General features: G+C 47.0%; 1 protein-coding gene across 2 annotated transcripts; it reads right to left on the bottom strand.

Annotated features, from left to right (window-relative positions):
• Positions 1 to 4,814: 4,814 nt before the first annotated feature.
• Positions 4,815 to 12,998, bottom strand: DHDH (dihydrodiol dehydrogenase). 2 transcript variants are annotated; one of them, XM_057713462.1, is made up of 7 exons: positions 12,831 to 12,998; positions 12,274 to 12,385; positions 11,425 to 11,588; positions 8,671 to 8,923; positions 6,365 to 6,489; positions 5,361 to 5,514; positions 4,815 to 5,110 (listed from the first exon to the last, which is right to left on the bottom strand). In XM_057713462.1, the coding sequence occupies exons 1-7, from the start codon at positions 12,918 to 12,920 to the stop codon at positions 5,001 to 5,003; spliced, it is 1,008 nt and encodes a 335-aa protein (XP_057569445.1). In that variant the 5' UTR covers positions 12,921 to 12,998; the 3' UTR covers positions 4,815 to 5,000. The 2 variants fall into 2 exon arrangements, with proteins under 2 accessions (XP_057569445.1, XP_057569444.1); XM_057713461.1 differs by having other exon boundaries at positions 12,274 to 12,469; positions 12,831 to 12,995.
• Positions 12,999 to 13,075: the final 77 nt, after the last annotated feature.

Genomic DNA, 13,075 nt, shown 5'->3' with positions numbered 1-13,075 from the left:
GAGTGCCCCGCTGAGCGTGCGTCCTCTCACGTGATCGCCCCGCAAAATGGCTTCCACGCGTCGCTGCCCCGCAGGGCTACCCAGACGCAGGACCACACCTGCGTGACTGTCCAATCAGCACTATCTCTTTAGGAACTGGTCGTAGCGCCATTCCACCAGCCAAGCATTCAATCGCAGCTATAACTTTTATTCCTTCCTTCCTTCCTGCCTTCCTGCCTTCCTGCCTTCCTGCCTTCCTGCCTGCCTGCCTGCAATAGTTTAAAAAGTTTCGGGTGGGCCTCAAGGCCCTTCCCAGGACAGAAGGAACATCAAAGACCAAAAATAGCATTCATTGAGGCATCACGTTCCAGATAACTAAAGTCTATGAATGTTTACGTGTGTTTGTGCGAAAATAAAAGGAATCTGAAGTTCAAAAGTGATAGATTGGTGATAGATTGGGAGGGTGAGGACAGGGAGGGGCCCCAAGAGAGTCTCCTGAGGTACCTCAAATGTGCTATATCTTGATCTGGGTGGTGCTTACTTGGGCATACACGTATTTAAAAATTCATTGAGCTGTATACATAAGACATGCACTTTACTGTATGGAAATGATTATATCTCCTTTCAAAAAGAGAACAGTAAGAAAAAAGAACTTAGATTAGAAAAATAGGCTGGGGTCAGATGAAGAATGGTTTGGGCACATAAGAGAAGGGAACTTATGTCCCAAGGGTGGCTGGAAGCCATGGCTATTGAAGATTATAGGTGTCTTAGTCCATCAGCCTAACAACACCAGGAATATAGTCCGACAAAGTCAAGTTTAGTGACCCACTGAGATGAAGGAGACCACATAACAGAGAAATCATGGAGCATCTTGACAAAGGAAAAGGTAGACTTATTATAGGATAGGGAGGAAGAGTGAAGTTTAGGTGATGACTGTATGTTAGGCTCAAAGCCAAGCAGTGTGTGGACTGTAAAAGGAACCAGGGTCCTGTATCCTTGCAAACTACAAGGTGAATGTAGATGTGGAGAGTTGGGTCCAGAAACCCTTTGCTCTGCACCTGGGCTGGAAATCGAGGCTGCTACTCTGTATCAAACGACTTAGATCCTACAGGCAAGGGTGGGATGTTTAATTTTTACTGATAGAGTTTTCAACCTTGATGATTTTAGAGAACAAAGTTTCTTTGTTAGTAAGAAAACATGTCCTTGGGAAATTGTGTTTCCTATTAACTTTGAAGCTGGCTTTCTTTGTGTCTGTTATTCCAGCACAAAGAATTAGCCCTCCACCATCCCAGTTACAGAGAGGGAAGAGAGGGCTTTTAATGCAGCTGCAGACCTCTAAATAGTACAGCTGATGAGTAGAGGGGAAAAAACTTTTGAGATGGTGCTTAAGTCAAAATTGTTTACAATAATAAAGATGCTATATCAGACCTATGAAGGTCACCTCCAAGATGGGTCCCAATGATTCTCACCTCCAGGTATTCATGCCCCTGTGTAGTTCCCTCCCATACTGAGCAGGGCTGACAGTGTGACTAATAGGATATTGTGGAAATGACAGAGTGTAACTTCCAAGGTTAGGTCATAAAAGTCACTGCAGCTTCTGCCTGTTTCTCTCTTGGATCACTTGCTTTAGAGGAAGCAGCTGCCATGTTGTGAGGACACTCAAGCAGTCGTCCACTGGAGACATACATGTGTTGAGGAACCTCCAGCCATGTGAATGAGCCACTTTGGAAGGATATCCTCCAGCCCCAGTCAAGACTTCAGATGACAGCTGTCCCCACCAACATCCTGACAGCAACCTCATGAGAGATCCTAAACCACAAACGGACAGCTTAGTCACTCATGGGTTGCCAGTCCTCAGAAATGGTGTGAGATAATAAGCATTTATTGTTGCTTTAAGTTGCTTAGTTTGGGGGCAGTTTGTTACACAGCAATAGATAACTAATACATCTAGAATATTTATGGCCTATTTACAGATGAGGAAACCAGAGCCCAGAGAAAGAGATGGATTTGCCAAAATTGTATGGTTCTTGTGGGTGCTGTCAGGTCTCCAGCTTGACCTGTGTCACTTGGACAGGCCATTCTTTCTTTCTTTTTTTTTTTTTTTTTTTTTTTTTTTTATTATTATTTTATTTTATTTTTTTTGGGGGGTACACCAGGTTCAATCAACTGTTTTTATACACATATCCCCATATTCCCTCCCTTCCTTGACGCCCCCCCTTTCTTTCTTTTTAAATATTTATTTATTTACTTATTTGTTCATTTTTTCATTCATTCATTCATTCATATTTGCCTGTGTCAGGTCTCAGTTGTGGCACGTGGGATCTTTGTTGCAGCATGCGGGATCTTTCATTGCAGCGTGCAAACTCTTGAGCACACAGGCTCAGTAGCCCCGTGGCATGTGGGATATTAGTTCCCTGACCGGGGATTGAACCCATGCCCTTTGCAGTGGAAGCATGGAGTCTTAATCGCTGGACCACCAGGGAGGTCCCCCCAGTGTCTTTTAATTGAGATCAAATACCTGGTCTCAGATTCTTTATGTCTCATCACAGGAAGAATTCAATGAGAGACAAATTGATAGGTAAGAAGTGGATTTATTTAGAGAGAAACACAGTCCACAGACAGTGTGGGCCATCTCAGAAGGTGAGAGGCCCCCAAATATGGGGTGGTTAGTTTTTATGGGCTGGGTAATTTCAAAGTCTAATGAGTGGGAGGATTATTCCAACTATCTTGGAGAAAGGGCAGAGATTTCCAGGAATTGGATCACTGCCCACTTTTTGGCTTTTTATGGTTAGCCTCAGAATTGTCATGGCGCCTGTGGGTGTGTTATTTAGCATATGCTAATTTATTACAATGAGCATGTCATGAGGCTCAAAGTCTACTGGAAGTCAAATCTTCTGCCATCTTGGACCTAGCTGGTTCTAACCAGTTTATGTCGTATCCTCAAGGGGTATGTAATTCTTTTTGAGGTGTGCCCTGCCCCCTTCCCTCCTGTTTCAGAGCTGCCAGCCTTCAGACAACAACTACAGCATTAGCTGTCCTGGTACTCAGACCTTCCAATTTGGCCTGGAACTAAACACTGGCTCTCCAGGGTCTCCAGTTTGCCAGCTCATGCCCTAATTCCATAATCATGTCTTTCTTCTAGCCTTCTAGCTTGTTGCCTTACCATTCACAAACAGCACTTCCATCTCATCGTGTAAGATGGACACACCAATGCCCAACACATCCCTGCACCAGGAAGGGAGAGACTGAAAGGGATGCCATCTTCCTTGCTTTTTAAGGCCATAACTCAGGTGCTGCAGACATCCCATTGGTCAGAAGCCGTTGGCAATGGCAAGAAACTGGTTGCAAGGGAGCCTGAGAAATGTAGTCTTTAGCTGTGCAGCCATGTGTCCAGTGAAACTTCCCTATCAGAGGCAAATAATTATTAAGGGGACACCTAGCCATATCTGCCACACAAGTAAATGACTGAAACCAAGCAAGCAAAGGGCTGAAACCAATGTGGTGATAGCTGAATGATGTGTACTGGGACTTGGAATAAGCAAACAATAGAAAACTCATTTGAGGGACTTTCCTGGTGGTCCAGTGGGTAAGATTCTGTGCTTCCAATGCAGGGGGCCTGGGTTCGATCCCTGGTTGGGAAACTAGATCCCACATGCATGCCACAACTAAGAGTCTGCTTGCTACAACAAAAATATCCCACATGCCACAACTAAGACCCAGGGCAGCCAAAATAAATAAATAAATTAAAAAAAAAAAAAGAAAACTCATTTGACTGATGTCTAATCATTCAATGTTCTGAAATTTCTACCAAACTGCTTGTTTTCTCAGAGTGAGAGTTATTAGTGTCTTAAACCCAATGTATCCCTCTCCATCTTCTGGAATGTGGTGGAATTGAACTTCCCGGATTTTCTGTGGTTCCTTCAGGTCACATGACTAGTTTTGGCCAATAAATTCTGAGATTATATGTGTCATTTTTGTATCAGAACTTTTAAGTGTTGGTACAAGAGCTTCCAGGGTATTCTTTACTTGGCCACACTTGACTGGCAGGACTCCAGAAGGTAGTGGCTCTGTCACCCTGGGTCCCAGACATTGAGACTCCAGAACCCTCGGTCAATATGTAACATAAAGTGAGAAAAAAACCTCGTTATGCTAAGCTGAGATTTGGGGGTTGTTTTTTACTACAGCATAAACTAACCTATACTCACCACTATAGAAAAATATGAAAGTTAGATCTTTCCTAGAGCACAGAGTTAACCCTAATTGGTTGGCCAAGCACCCACATATAGCCCCGCTCCAACTGCTTGTAATTTGGGTGGGAATGACCTCCTACCCCTGCCACAGAGAGGGGCGTAAGACCCAGGCTTTGACAATAAGGCCACTGAAATACTTGTGTGAACATTCCTGGTGAAATGACTCTCTATACCTAATGGAAGCCTGGAGCTTCTGGAGGCCTGACCTCAAAGGGCCATCAGCTAACATCTATAGAGAACCTGCTGTGTGCTAGGGCCTGTTCATAATACCATCCCATTTAATCCTCACCAGAGGGTGGTTAGTGTGGTATCTCCGCTCTACTGATGAGGAGACAAAGACAGAGAGAGGCCAGAGGAGGGTGCAGTTAGGGACACCTCCTACCTATATACTGTACCCCACCCAGGGTTACACAGGCTGAGGCAGGCGACCTGTGGATCTGCCCACACATGTCTGCTGCAGGAGCCTGTGGGAAATGTGGTCCTGACCCCACCCCACCCCCATCCTTCTGCCCAGTTTGTGCTCTAGTGACCCCTTTGACGGTGGGCTCTCTCCAGCTCCCATCAAACCACCACCGCCAAGATCTTTGTGGAAAGCATGTCTTTATTTTTTATTTAATTTAATTAATTTATTTTGGCCATGCCACGCAGCTTGCGGGATCTTAGTTCCCCGAACAGGGATTGAACCTGGTCCCCACCAGTGATAGCGCCGAGTCCTAACCACTGGACTGCCAAGGAATTTACCAGCATGTCATTATTTATTCAGGGCATACATCAGCGTTTGTCTTGGGGGAAGGTGATTCCAATGGCCTTCCTCACCTCCTCAAGGACGTCAGCCAGGAGCTCACTTTCTGCCAGAGGAATCACAGGACTTTCCTTCAGGCCTGGGAGAGAGTGCAGTTAGTAGGGACTCCTCCTACTCACATCCCAAAGAACAAAAGAACTACAATTCCCAGAATCCCATGAGGCACAGCAATATGTGGTTCCAGCTACATGGATGCCACAGCGGGTCCTGGGAGATGTAATTCTAAACAGTTGTTTGAGTGGCTGAAGGGTGGGGAGGACACCCACCTCCCCTACCAGACTTGCCCTGCCACCCTGCCACCCTCCCATCCCTGTCCTCCACATCCTTACCCTTCTGCAGGCATTCCCGGACGTGCTTGGCCTCATAACTCATGCCCATTCCATTTGTATAATTGAACTCCTTGCCTGGGGCGGGGGGCAGTGGGAACTCCTTACGCTCCCCCTTTACCACCAGCTCTGTTGGACACCAGCAGGGGTTGAGGATCTGAGGGGAGATAAGAGGTGGTCCTTACAGCCCTCACCAACAGGGCTGCAGGGGCTCCTGCTTGGGGATGCTTGGGAGCATCGCTCTCATCAGCTAAGGGCTGATCGCCCTCCATCCTCAGGAAGGTTTGGGTCCCCACCCCCAACCCCTGCCCTGATCGCTGGGGGATTATTCCTTAGCATCAAGATTGCCACACTACAAGCCTGTCGTGTTTGTTCATTTCCCCAGTAACAAACCCCTCTTTAACCCTATGCTCAGGCTTTGTGAAGCCAGCTTATCTTTGCATCTGTGGAATCCCCTTTGCAAGGAGGAGGCTTAGACAACCTATGACCTTCTTATCCACTGGGAGACTTGTTTTTGTTTTAGCCCTGGGGAAGCCTAAATTATTGCCATAGCCAAGTCAAAGTCAAAATGGAAATACAGAGATACAGCTGGGGCAAATTCTGCAGTTCACGTTTGGGGCAAGGTCCCAATTCTTCTGCTGGGAACAGAATTTCTTTCTAGCAGCATGGCTCCAAGCCCCATGAAGCTTCTCTTTGATAATCCCCATATCCTGTCCTGAAAACAATTCCAAAGCTGCTCTCTGAGAAGGGTTGAAAAGAACTGGTTTCTCCTAAGAAAGGGCTAAGGACTTTTGACAAACCAATCGGTTCACCCTCAGGAAGGAGCCTGAAGGTTCAAACCCCATCCCATGGGCAGGTGGTTGAGGATGGATTCCTTAGCAATGGTGTGGGAAGAGGCTGGTTCAGTCCCTATCCAGCTCCAACAGCCACAACTAGCCTACCCCTCTTGCTAAGCGCCATGGTTCCCAATACTTGGATCCATCCCAGCTCGGCCAGTCGTGCCTCACCTGGGCCATGCCCTTGGTACCACTCACAGAGACCGTATTGGAGAGCTGGGCAGTGATGCTGCAGGTGAAGCTGCCGTGGACCCCTCCTGGATACTGGAGTAGCACAGTGACAGTGTCATCCACACCTGGGGGAAGGCACAGGACAGGGGCAAGCCTGGCCTCAAATCCTGCCTTTGGAACCTTGGGCAAGAGATCTCATCTCTAATATGGCAATGAAAGACACTGAAGCCAGAAGCGGTGATGTGTCCTACCACATGGATGAACCCTGAAAACGCTTACATTAAATTAAAGAAGCCAGACGCAAAAATCGCATATTGCAGGATTCCATGCATGTGAAATGTGTAATATTTGCCAAATCCATGCAGCCAGAAAGTAGTAGGGCTCAGGGGGATGGGAGAATTGGGTGTGAGTTTTTAGTTATTTATTTTCGAATAATGAAAATATTCTGAAATTGATTATGGTGGGGGGAGGGATAAATTGGGAGACTAGGGTTGACATATACACACTACCATATATAAAATAGGTAACTAATAAGAACCTACTGTATAGCACAGGGAACTCTACTTAATACTCTGTAATGACCTCTATAGGAAAAGATTCTAAAGAAGAGTGGATAGATGTATATATATAACTAAATCACCTTGGTGTACTCCTGAAACTAATACAACATTGTAGATCAACTCTACTTCCATAAAAATTAATTTAAAAAAATAAAATTGATTACAGTGATAAATGCAAAGCCCCATGATTATACTAAAGCCACAGAATTGTATATGTTAAATGAATAAATTGAGTGGCATGTGAATTATATCAGTAAAGCTATTATCAAAATAAAGAAAGAAATAAACAAAAATATGCTAAAAAAAAAAGAGGGAGAGAGAGACTTCACCTCTCTGAGCCTCAGTTTCCTCCTCTGTAAATACCTGTTGTATAGGTTTGTGAGAATCAGTTTTCTCATCTCTAAAATATAATAATAGAACCTGCCTCATAGGGCCATACACTACAAGTAATACATCACAAGTATTACATAAAATGTACAAAGTACTTAGAAGGCTATTTAGATTACCATAAGTGGTATGTAAGCATTAATTAAAAACTAAACATAGCAGGTAAAGTACTAGCCTTGTTCTGGAACACATCAGGCAGGCCATAGATGGAGGAACCTACTGACTCAGCTCTCTTTGATTTCAGATAAGCCCAAGTTCTTATCCTGGATCTGCTGTGTGAGCCTGGATAAATCACTACCCCTCTCTGCACCTCAGTTTCCTCATCTGTAAAATGGGGACAACCTTAATATATCAGGGAGATCAAATCTATAACAACCCTAATGCAGAAGTAGCACATGATAAATCAGATCTGTTGTTATAGCTACAATTTAGCCTAGAAATTGGGCAGATGTTAGATGGAGACAGTTTTTGTAAAGAGTGACGTTGATCCCATGTATTATTTTCCTGGTTATTCATTGCCTTCTGTGGTACTGTCTGCAAAGATGGCTACCATAATTCCTCTTCTTCCTCTGAGTGCCCGTTTGCAGTAGCACCTTCCATCAAGAGGTCAAGTCTATTTGCCCACCTCTGAAATCTGAGCTGACTTTGGGCCATGGAATAGTGGCAAATATGGTAAAGGAAAGGTTTGAAAAGTGCTTGCACATTGAGGCCTGCCTTCTTTTTGCTACACCTGGAACTCTGAGCCCACAATGTGAATGAACCTGAGCTAGCCAGTTGGAGAGGCCATGTGGGGGAGAACCAAGACTCCCCACACAATAACCAACAGCTGCAAGACATAGTGAGGCCATTCTAGAGCACCCAACTCTGGTGGAACAGCCAGCTGACTGCAGCTGCATGACTAAGACAGCAGAAGAACCACCCAAGCTGAGCCCAGCCCAAATTGCCAACCCCACAGAATCACAAACTAATAAATGTTTGTTATTTAAGGTCACTAAGTTCTGGGGTAGTTTGTTATGCAGCAAAGGCTAACTGAGACAAATTCAAAAAATAATAATTAGTAACTGCTCACCATTTGCCTCAACAGTTACTTCATTAACTCCTTATGATAAGTCTATTATTGACATTTTACCAGGAACTAATTAAGACTCAGAGATGTTGTATCCCTTGGCCAAGGTCACACAGCAAAGTCCCAGCACAGAGCCTGCCCACACTCTCAACTCTGATCCTCTTTGACTTCATGTGGGAAGTTCCTCCAGCTGTCTAACCTGATTCTCATGGATGAGACTTATTCCCAACTCAGCACTCCCAGTAAGAGAGGATTACTGCTATTACCATCGTATAGTCCAGGATAGACTGTACCTGTTTCATGGTGCCTTCCTACAGCTGAAATCTTCTCCGGCTTCTGCCCACCGAAGACCATAGAGATGAACTGGAGGCAGTAGATGCCAATGTCTAACAAGCCACCTCCAGCCTGGGCCCAGTCTACGGCCCGGTGAACATGGGTGAAATTCTTCCCAAAATCTGCTCGAACAACCCGAAGGTCCCCCAGAGTTCCCTGGGCCAGAACAGACCTCAGAGCCTCTACAGCAGGAAAGAAGCGGGTCCAGATGGCCTGCAGACCACAGAGGGAAGAAAGCAGAATGCAGTAAGGGAAGGAAAGGGGTCAGGAACCAGGAGTTAACTAAACAGTCCTTCTCCCTTCGAGGGCCCAGTCTTGAGGGGATATATGCTGCTCCCCAGTCTTCAAATAAGACCCCTCCCTCTTCCTTCTGCAACCCATCAGTCCCCAATTTATGTCCTGCCCCTGACACTCTCTGCCCTCTTCCCTCCTCTCCACTCCCATAGCCCCAGTGCCAGCCTTGTCTTTTCTCATCTGGACCCTTACACGAGTCTCCCAATGTTATGGGCTGAATTGTGTCCCCACCAAATTCACGAACCCCCCAGTACTCCCAATGTGAGTGTATTTGGAAATGGGTTTCTTTTCTTTCTTTCTTTTTTTGGCCTCACTGCGAGGCATGTGGGATCTTAGTTCCCCAACCAGGGATGGAGCCTGTGCCCCCTGCGGTGGAAGCGCAGAGTCTTAACCACTGGACCACCTGGGAAGTCCCCAGAGATGGGGTTTTTAAAGAGGTAATTAAGTTAAAATGGGGTCATTAAGGTGGGCCCTCATCCAATTGGGCTGGTGTCTTTGTAAGAAGAGGAAATGAGGACACAAATGTACACAGAGGGAAGACTATGTGAAGACACAGGGAGGAGACCACCATCTACAAGCCAAGGAGAGGCCTCAGGAGGAGCCAACCCTGCTGACACCTTGATCTCAGACTTCTGGCCTCCAGCGTGTGAGAAAATATTTTATTTGTTTTAAAAATTTTTATTTTATTTTAAAATTAAAACAATTTTTTACATTTAATTAAAAACTTAAAAAAAATTTTTTTTTGGCTATGCCACGAGGCTTACTGGATCTCAGTTCCCCAATCAAGGATTGAACCCGGGCCACGGCAGTGAAAGCCTGGAATCCTAACCACTAGGCCAGCAGGGAACTCCCCAGAAGAGTGAGAAAATAAATCTCTGTTTTTTAAGCCAGCCAGTCCATGGTGGCACTTTTGTGACGGCAGCCCTAACAAACCAACACTCCCAGTCTCTCCCCTCCAGTCCATCCTCTATGTGGCCCATTGGGATCTTTCCTTCTCCTAGAGCTGACCCTGTCTCACCCATGACCAATCCCCTTTCACTGTTCCCCATTGTCCAGCATCAGCTCCCATTTATTGGGACTATATTATGAGCAAGACAAAGTGTACATGCTTTGCATAAAGATGCGCCCCAACACCCCTGCCACACAGCTATCATTATGTCCATTTTATAGATGAGAAAACTGAGGCTCAGTTGAATCAAATTACTTGCCTGAGGTCACAAAGCTAGGAACTAGGGAACTGGAGTCTAGAGTCCTCTGACTCTAAAGCCAAAATCTTGACCTGTCCAAGATAAATTTCATACTAAATACATGGAATCTCTCCATTCTTGTTTTCTTTAAGCCTTAACTCTGCTTTCCCCCTCGGACCTATTTACCTATGCAATTGACTTTTCCTTTAGGGCACTGGTCAGTCCCTACCTGCAGGAAACCTCCTTGACTATCACCCAGGCTGGCCCAGGGCCTCTGCGCTCTGTCAACTGCTCAGTTCTAGGTCCACGGAAGTCCATGCAAGTGGTCACTGGGGTTGCCCATTTCCACCACCATAGGAGACCTTGAGGTCCTTGAAAACTGAGCCTGCGTCTTATACATTATAAGTCCCCAGTTCCTAGAATTGGATCTGGCACACATTAGGGGCCAATAAAAATGAAGAAGCAATAAACTCACAAAATTTTGAAACTGACATCTTGACTACTTCTTGGGTACGTGGAACTTTGCAGATTGAGAGGCTCAGCAATACTGGGTATAGGACAGCTAGATAGGACAGGGGGAAGTAAGAGGTAGCTATTGCAACTACTGGCAGAACCTATAGCAAAGTATTTAAGAACCACAATACTCCTTAACATGAAACTAACCTGGGGGGTGGGGTGGAGATGTGGTCATATGGTGGCCATCTTTTTTTTTTTTCTTTTGTGGTGGCCATCTTAACTGCTGGCATTATCCATTGCTGTTTGGTGGCCATTTAAATTACTGGCAGTGTGCAAGATATCAAGATGTTTTGGCTATACATAGCCAAGTCTGACAAGGGCAAAGACAAAGGCAGCTTGACGTTGAGTGCTGGTAGGGGATTCCTTGGTACTTCTGATCTCTATCTCTGTAAATCCACCCAAACTAAGCCCATTGCCATTTTATGCCACTTTCATTTTTGGCATCTTTTTCTGAAAGGCTGACAGAGGATCCTTCAGGTGGCGGTGTTTGCTAAGGGCCGACAGCAATGACTTCCACCCAATGGGAGATGTTCCTAGTAGATTCCATGACACAGCTCGGCTACATCCTGACAATCGCAAGGACCCCGGTTCATTTTGTGGTCATCTTAACTTTTGGCAACCCACCCTTGTGTTCCTCCAAAAATGCCCACCGACAACCACGTTTAGTAGTGGCAAGTAGTGCTATGTTGGGTTTTGGAAGGGTCCCTCCACACTCACCTCCATAAGGAAGAGGCCCCGGGATCTGGCCTCAGCAACCATTTCGTGCACTTCCAAGGCGTTCACGCCCATGGGCTTCTCGCACAGCACAGCCTTGCCCGCTGCTAGGCAAAGCAACACCGCAGCCTTGTGCTGGGGGTGTTGGGTGCCAATGTAAGCCACCTCTAGGGCCAGAGGAAAGAGGTAGAGATCAATAGCCCCACCCACTGAAACCTCCGGGAACGCCCACCACTTAGAGGCCCCGCCCCCAGCATCCGAGAACGCAAGTCCCTCCAAGCGGGGACTACGTCCTACCACCAGTGGTCAAACCCTAACCTTCTATTAGGCCGGAGCTAACCATTCTCTACCATTGCTCTGTTTCCTCCAGATTATTTCCAGCCTTTTAAAACTATCATATTCAATCATTTAATCCTCACAACACCACCAAGAAGTAGAGAAGATCATCTTGCCCGTTTCACAAACGAGGAAACTGAGAAGTGCTAGCAAAAGAGGGAAATGCCAACTCAGGCAGTCTGACTCCAGAGCCGGGCTGTTGTCCAAATACACGGTCCTGCCTCTCCATCCAGGCTATTCTGGAACGCAGAAGCCTGGGCTACAGGTCGTATTCAAAGCCTGAAAGTCCTCCCTCAGAAATGCAAGCTCCGCTTTTACCGCGGAGGTGTGGCCCCTAGTCTCAGTTTCACACCGGACAGATAATTTCGGACGAAACCGGTACCTTATCGCTTAGCCTCCCAGCCCTAAATCCTTCCAGGAGCCCAGAGGGTTGGCTTATTTCGCAGAACCTTGCATCTTCTACGGAGCAGCCCGAAGGCAGCGCCCGGGTGGCCCTCCGCGGCCTTCCCAACTCACCCACGTTCGGGTCCTTGGCCAGCTCCTCATAGGATCCGTAGGCTTTGGGGATGTCGTGTTTCCTCGCAAACTCCTTCGCCCGGCTCAGGTCACGGGCCGCTACTGCCACCACCTGGAGGGGCGCCTGCGTCAGACTTGAGGGGCTGGGGCAGGTGTGGAAGACAGGTGGATGGAAAGGAGGTGATGGAGAAGGTCTCTGGGTAGGGTGAAATTACATCCCCCAAGATAGGGGAGGGGGAATGTGGTCCTGGGGGATGAAGTCACCGGGGGCTGGACACTTGGGTCTTGGGAGGGAGAGATCTGGGGCAAGCGATTATTAAACCCCGTGATATCTAAATTTCTTCTTTTCACAGCAAATCAGATCAAGACCCTCCCAAACCTCACGGAATTCGTGTTTAAAAGACAGAAGGGGATAAAGGAGTGAGTACGGAATTTGAGGTTATTTCACTGTCTTGTGGACTCAGAAGTCCAGAACCCTAGCTCCCTCCTCCCTCAGACTCAGGAGTCCCCCCTACCCTCCTCCCGCGCTTCCCCAGGACTCCGGAGGGAGGACGGACCTGATGCTCAGAGGCAGGCAGTGTCCGCAGCACCGTCGTGAAGTCGCTGGAGATAAGGCCAGCTGACACGATGCCCCAGCGAAGCGCCATCGCCGCAACCCGGAGTCGCAAAGGCCCCTACCTTCGTGGCGCGAGTTAAAGACGCGATGCCCCGCTCACCGCGAGCGTGGCCCTTTTCTCCGCCCCCTTGCTCCTACGCCGCTCCTCATTGGCTACGGGGCCCCTTCGGGCCCTACGCAAAGGAG

The sequence above is a fragment of the Hippopotamus amphibius genome, chromosome 16 (genome assembly GCF_030028045.1).
Source record: "Hippopotamus amphibius kiboko isolate mHipAmp2 chromosome 16, mHipAmp2.hap2, whole genome shotgun sequence".
Classification (NCBI taxonomy): domain Eukaryota; kingdom Metazoa; phylum Chordata; class Mammalia; order Artiodactyla; family Hippopotamidae; genus Hippopotamus; species Hippopotamus amphibius.
The sequence above is the reverse complement of the archived record's forward strand: the minus strand, read 5'-3'. Positions and strand labels throughout refer to the sequence as shown.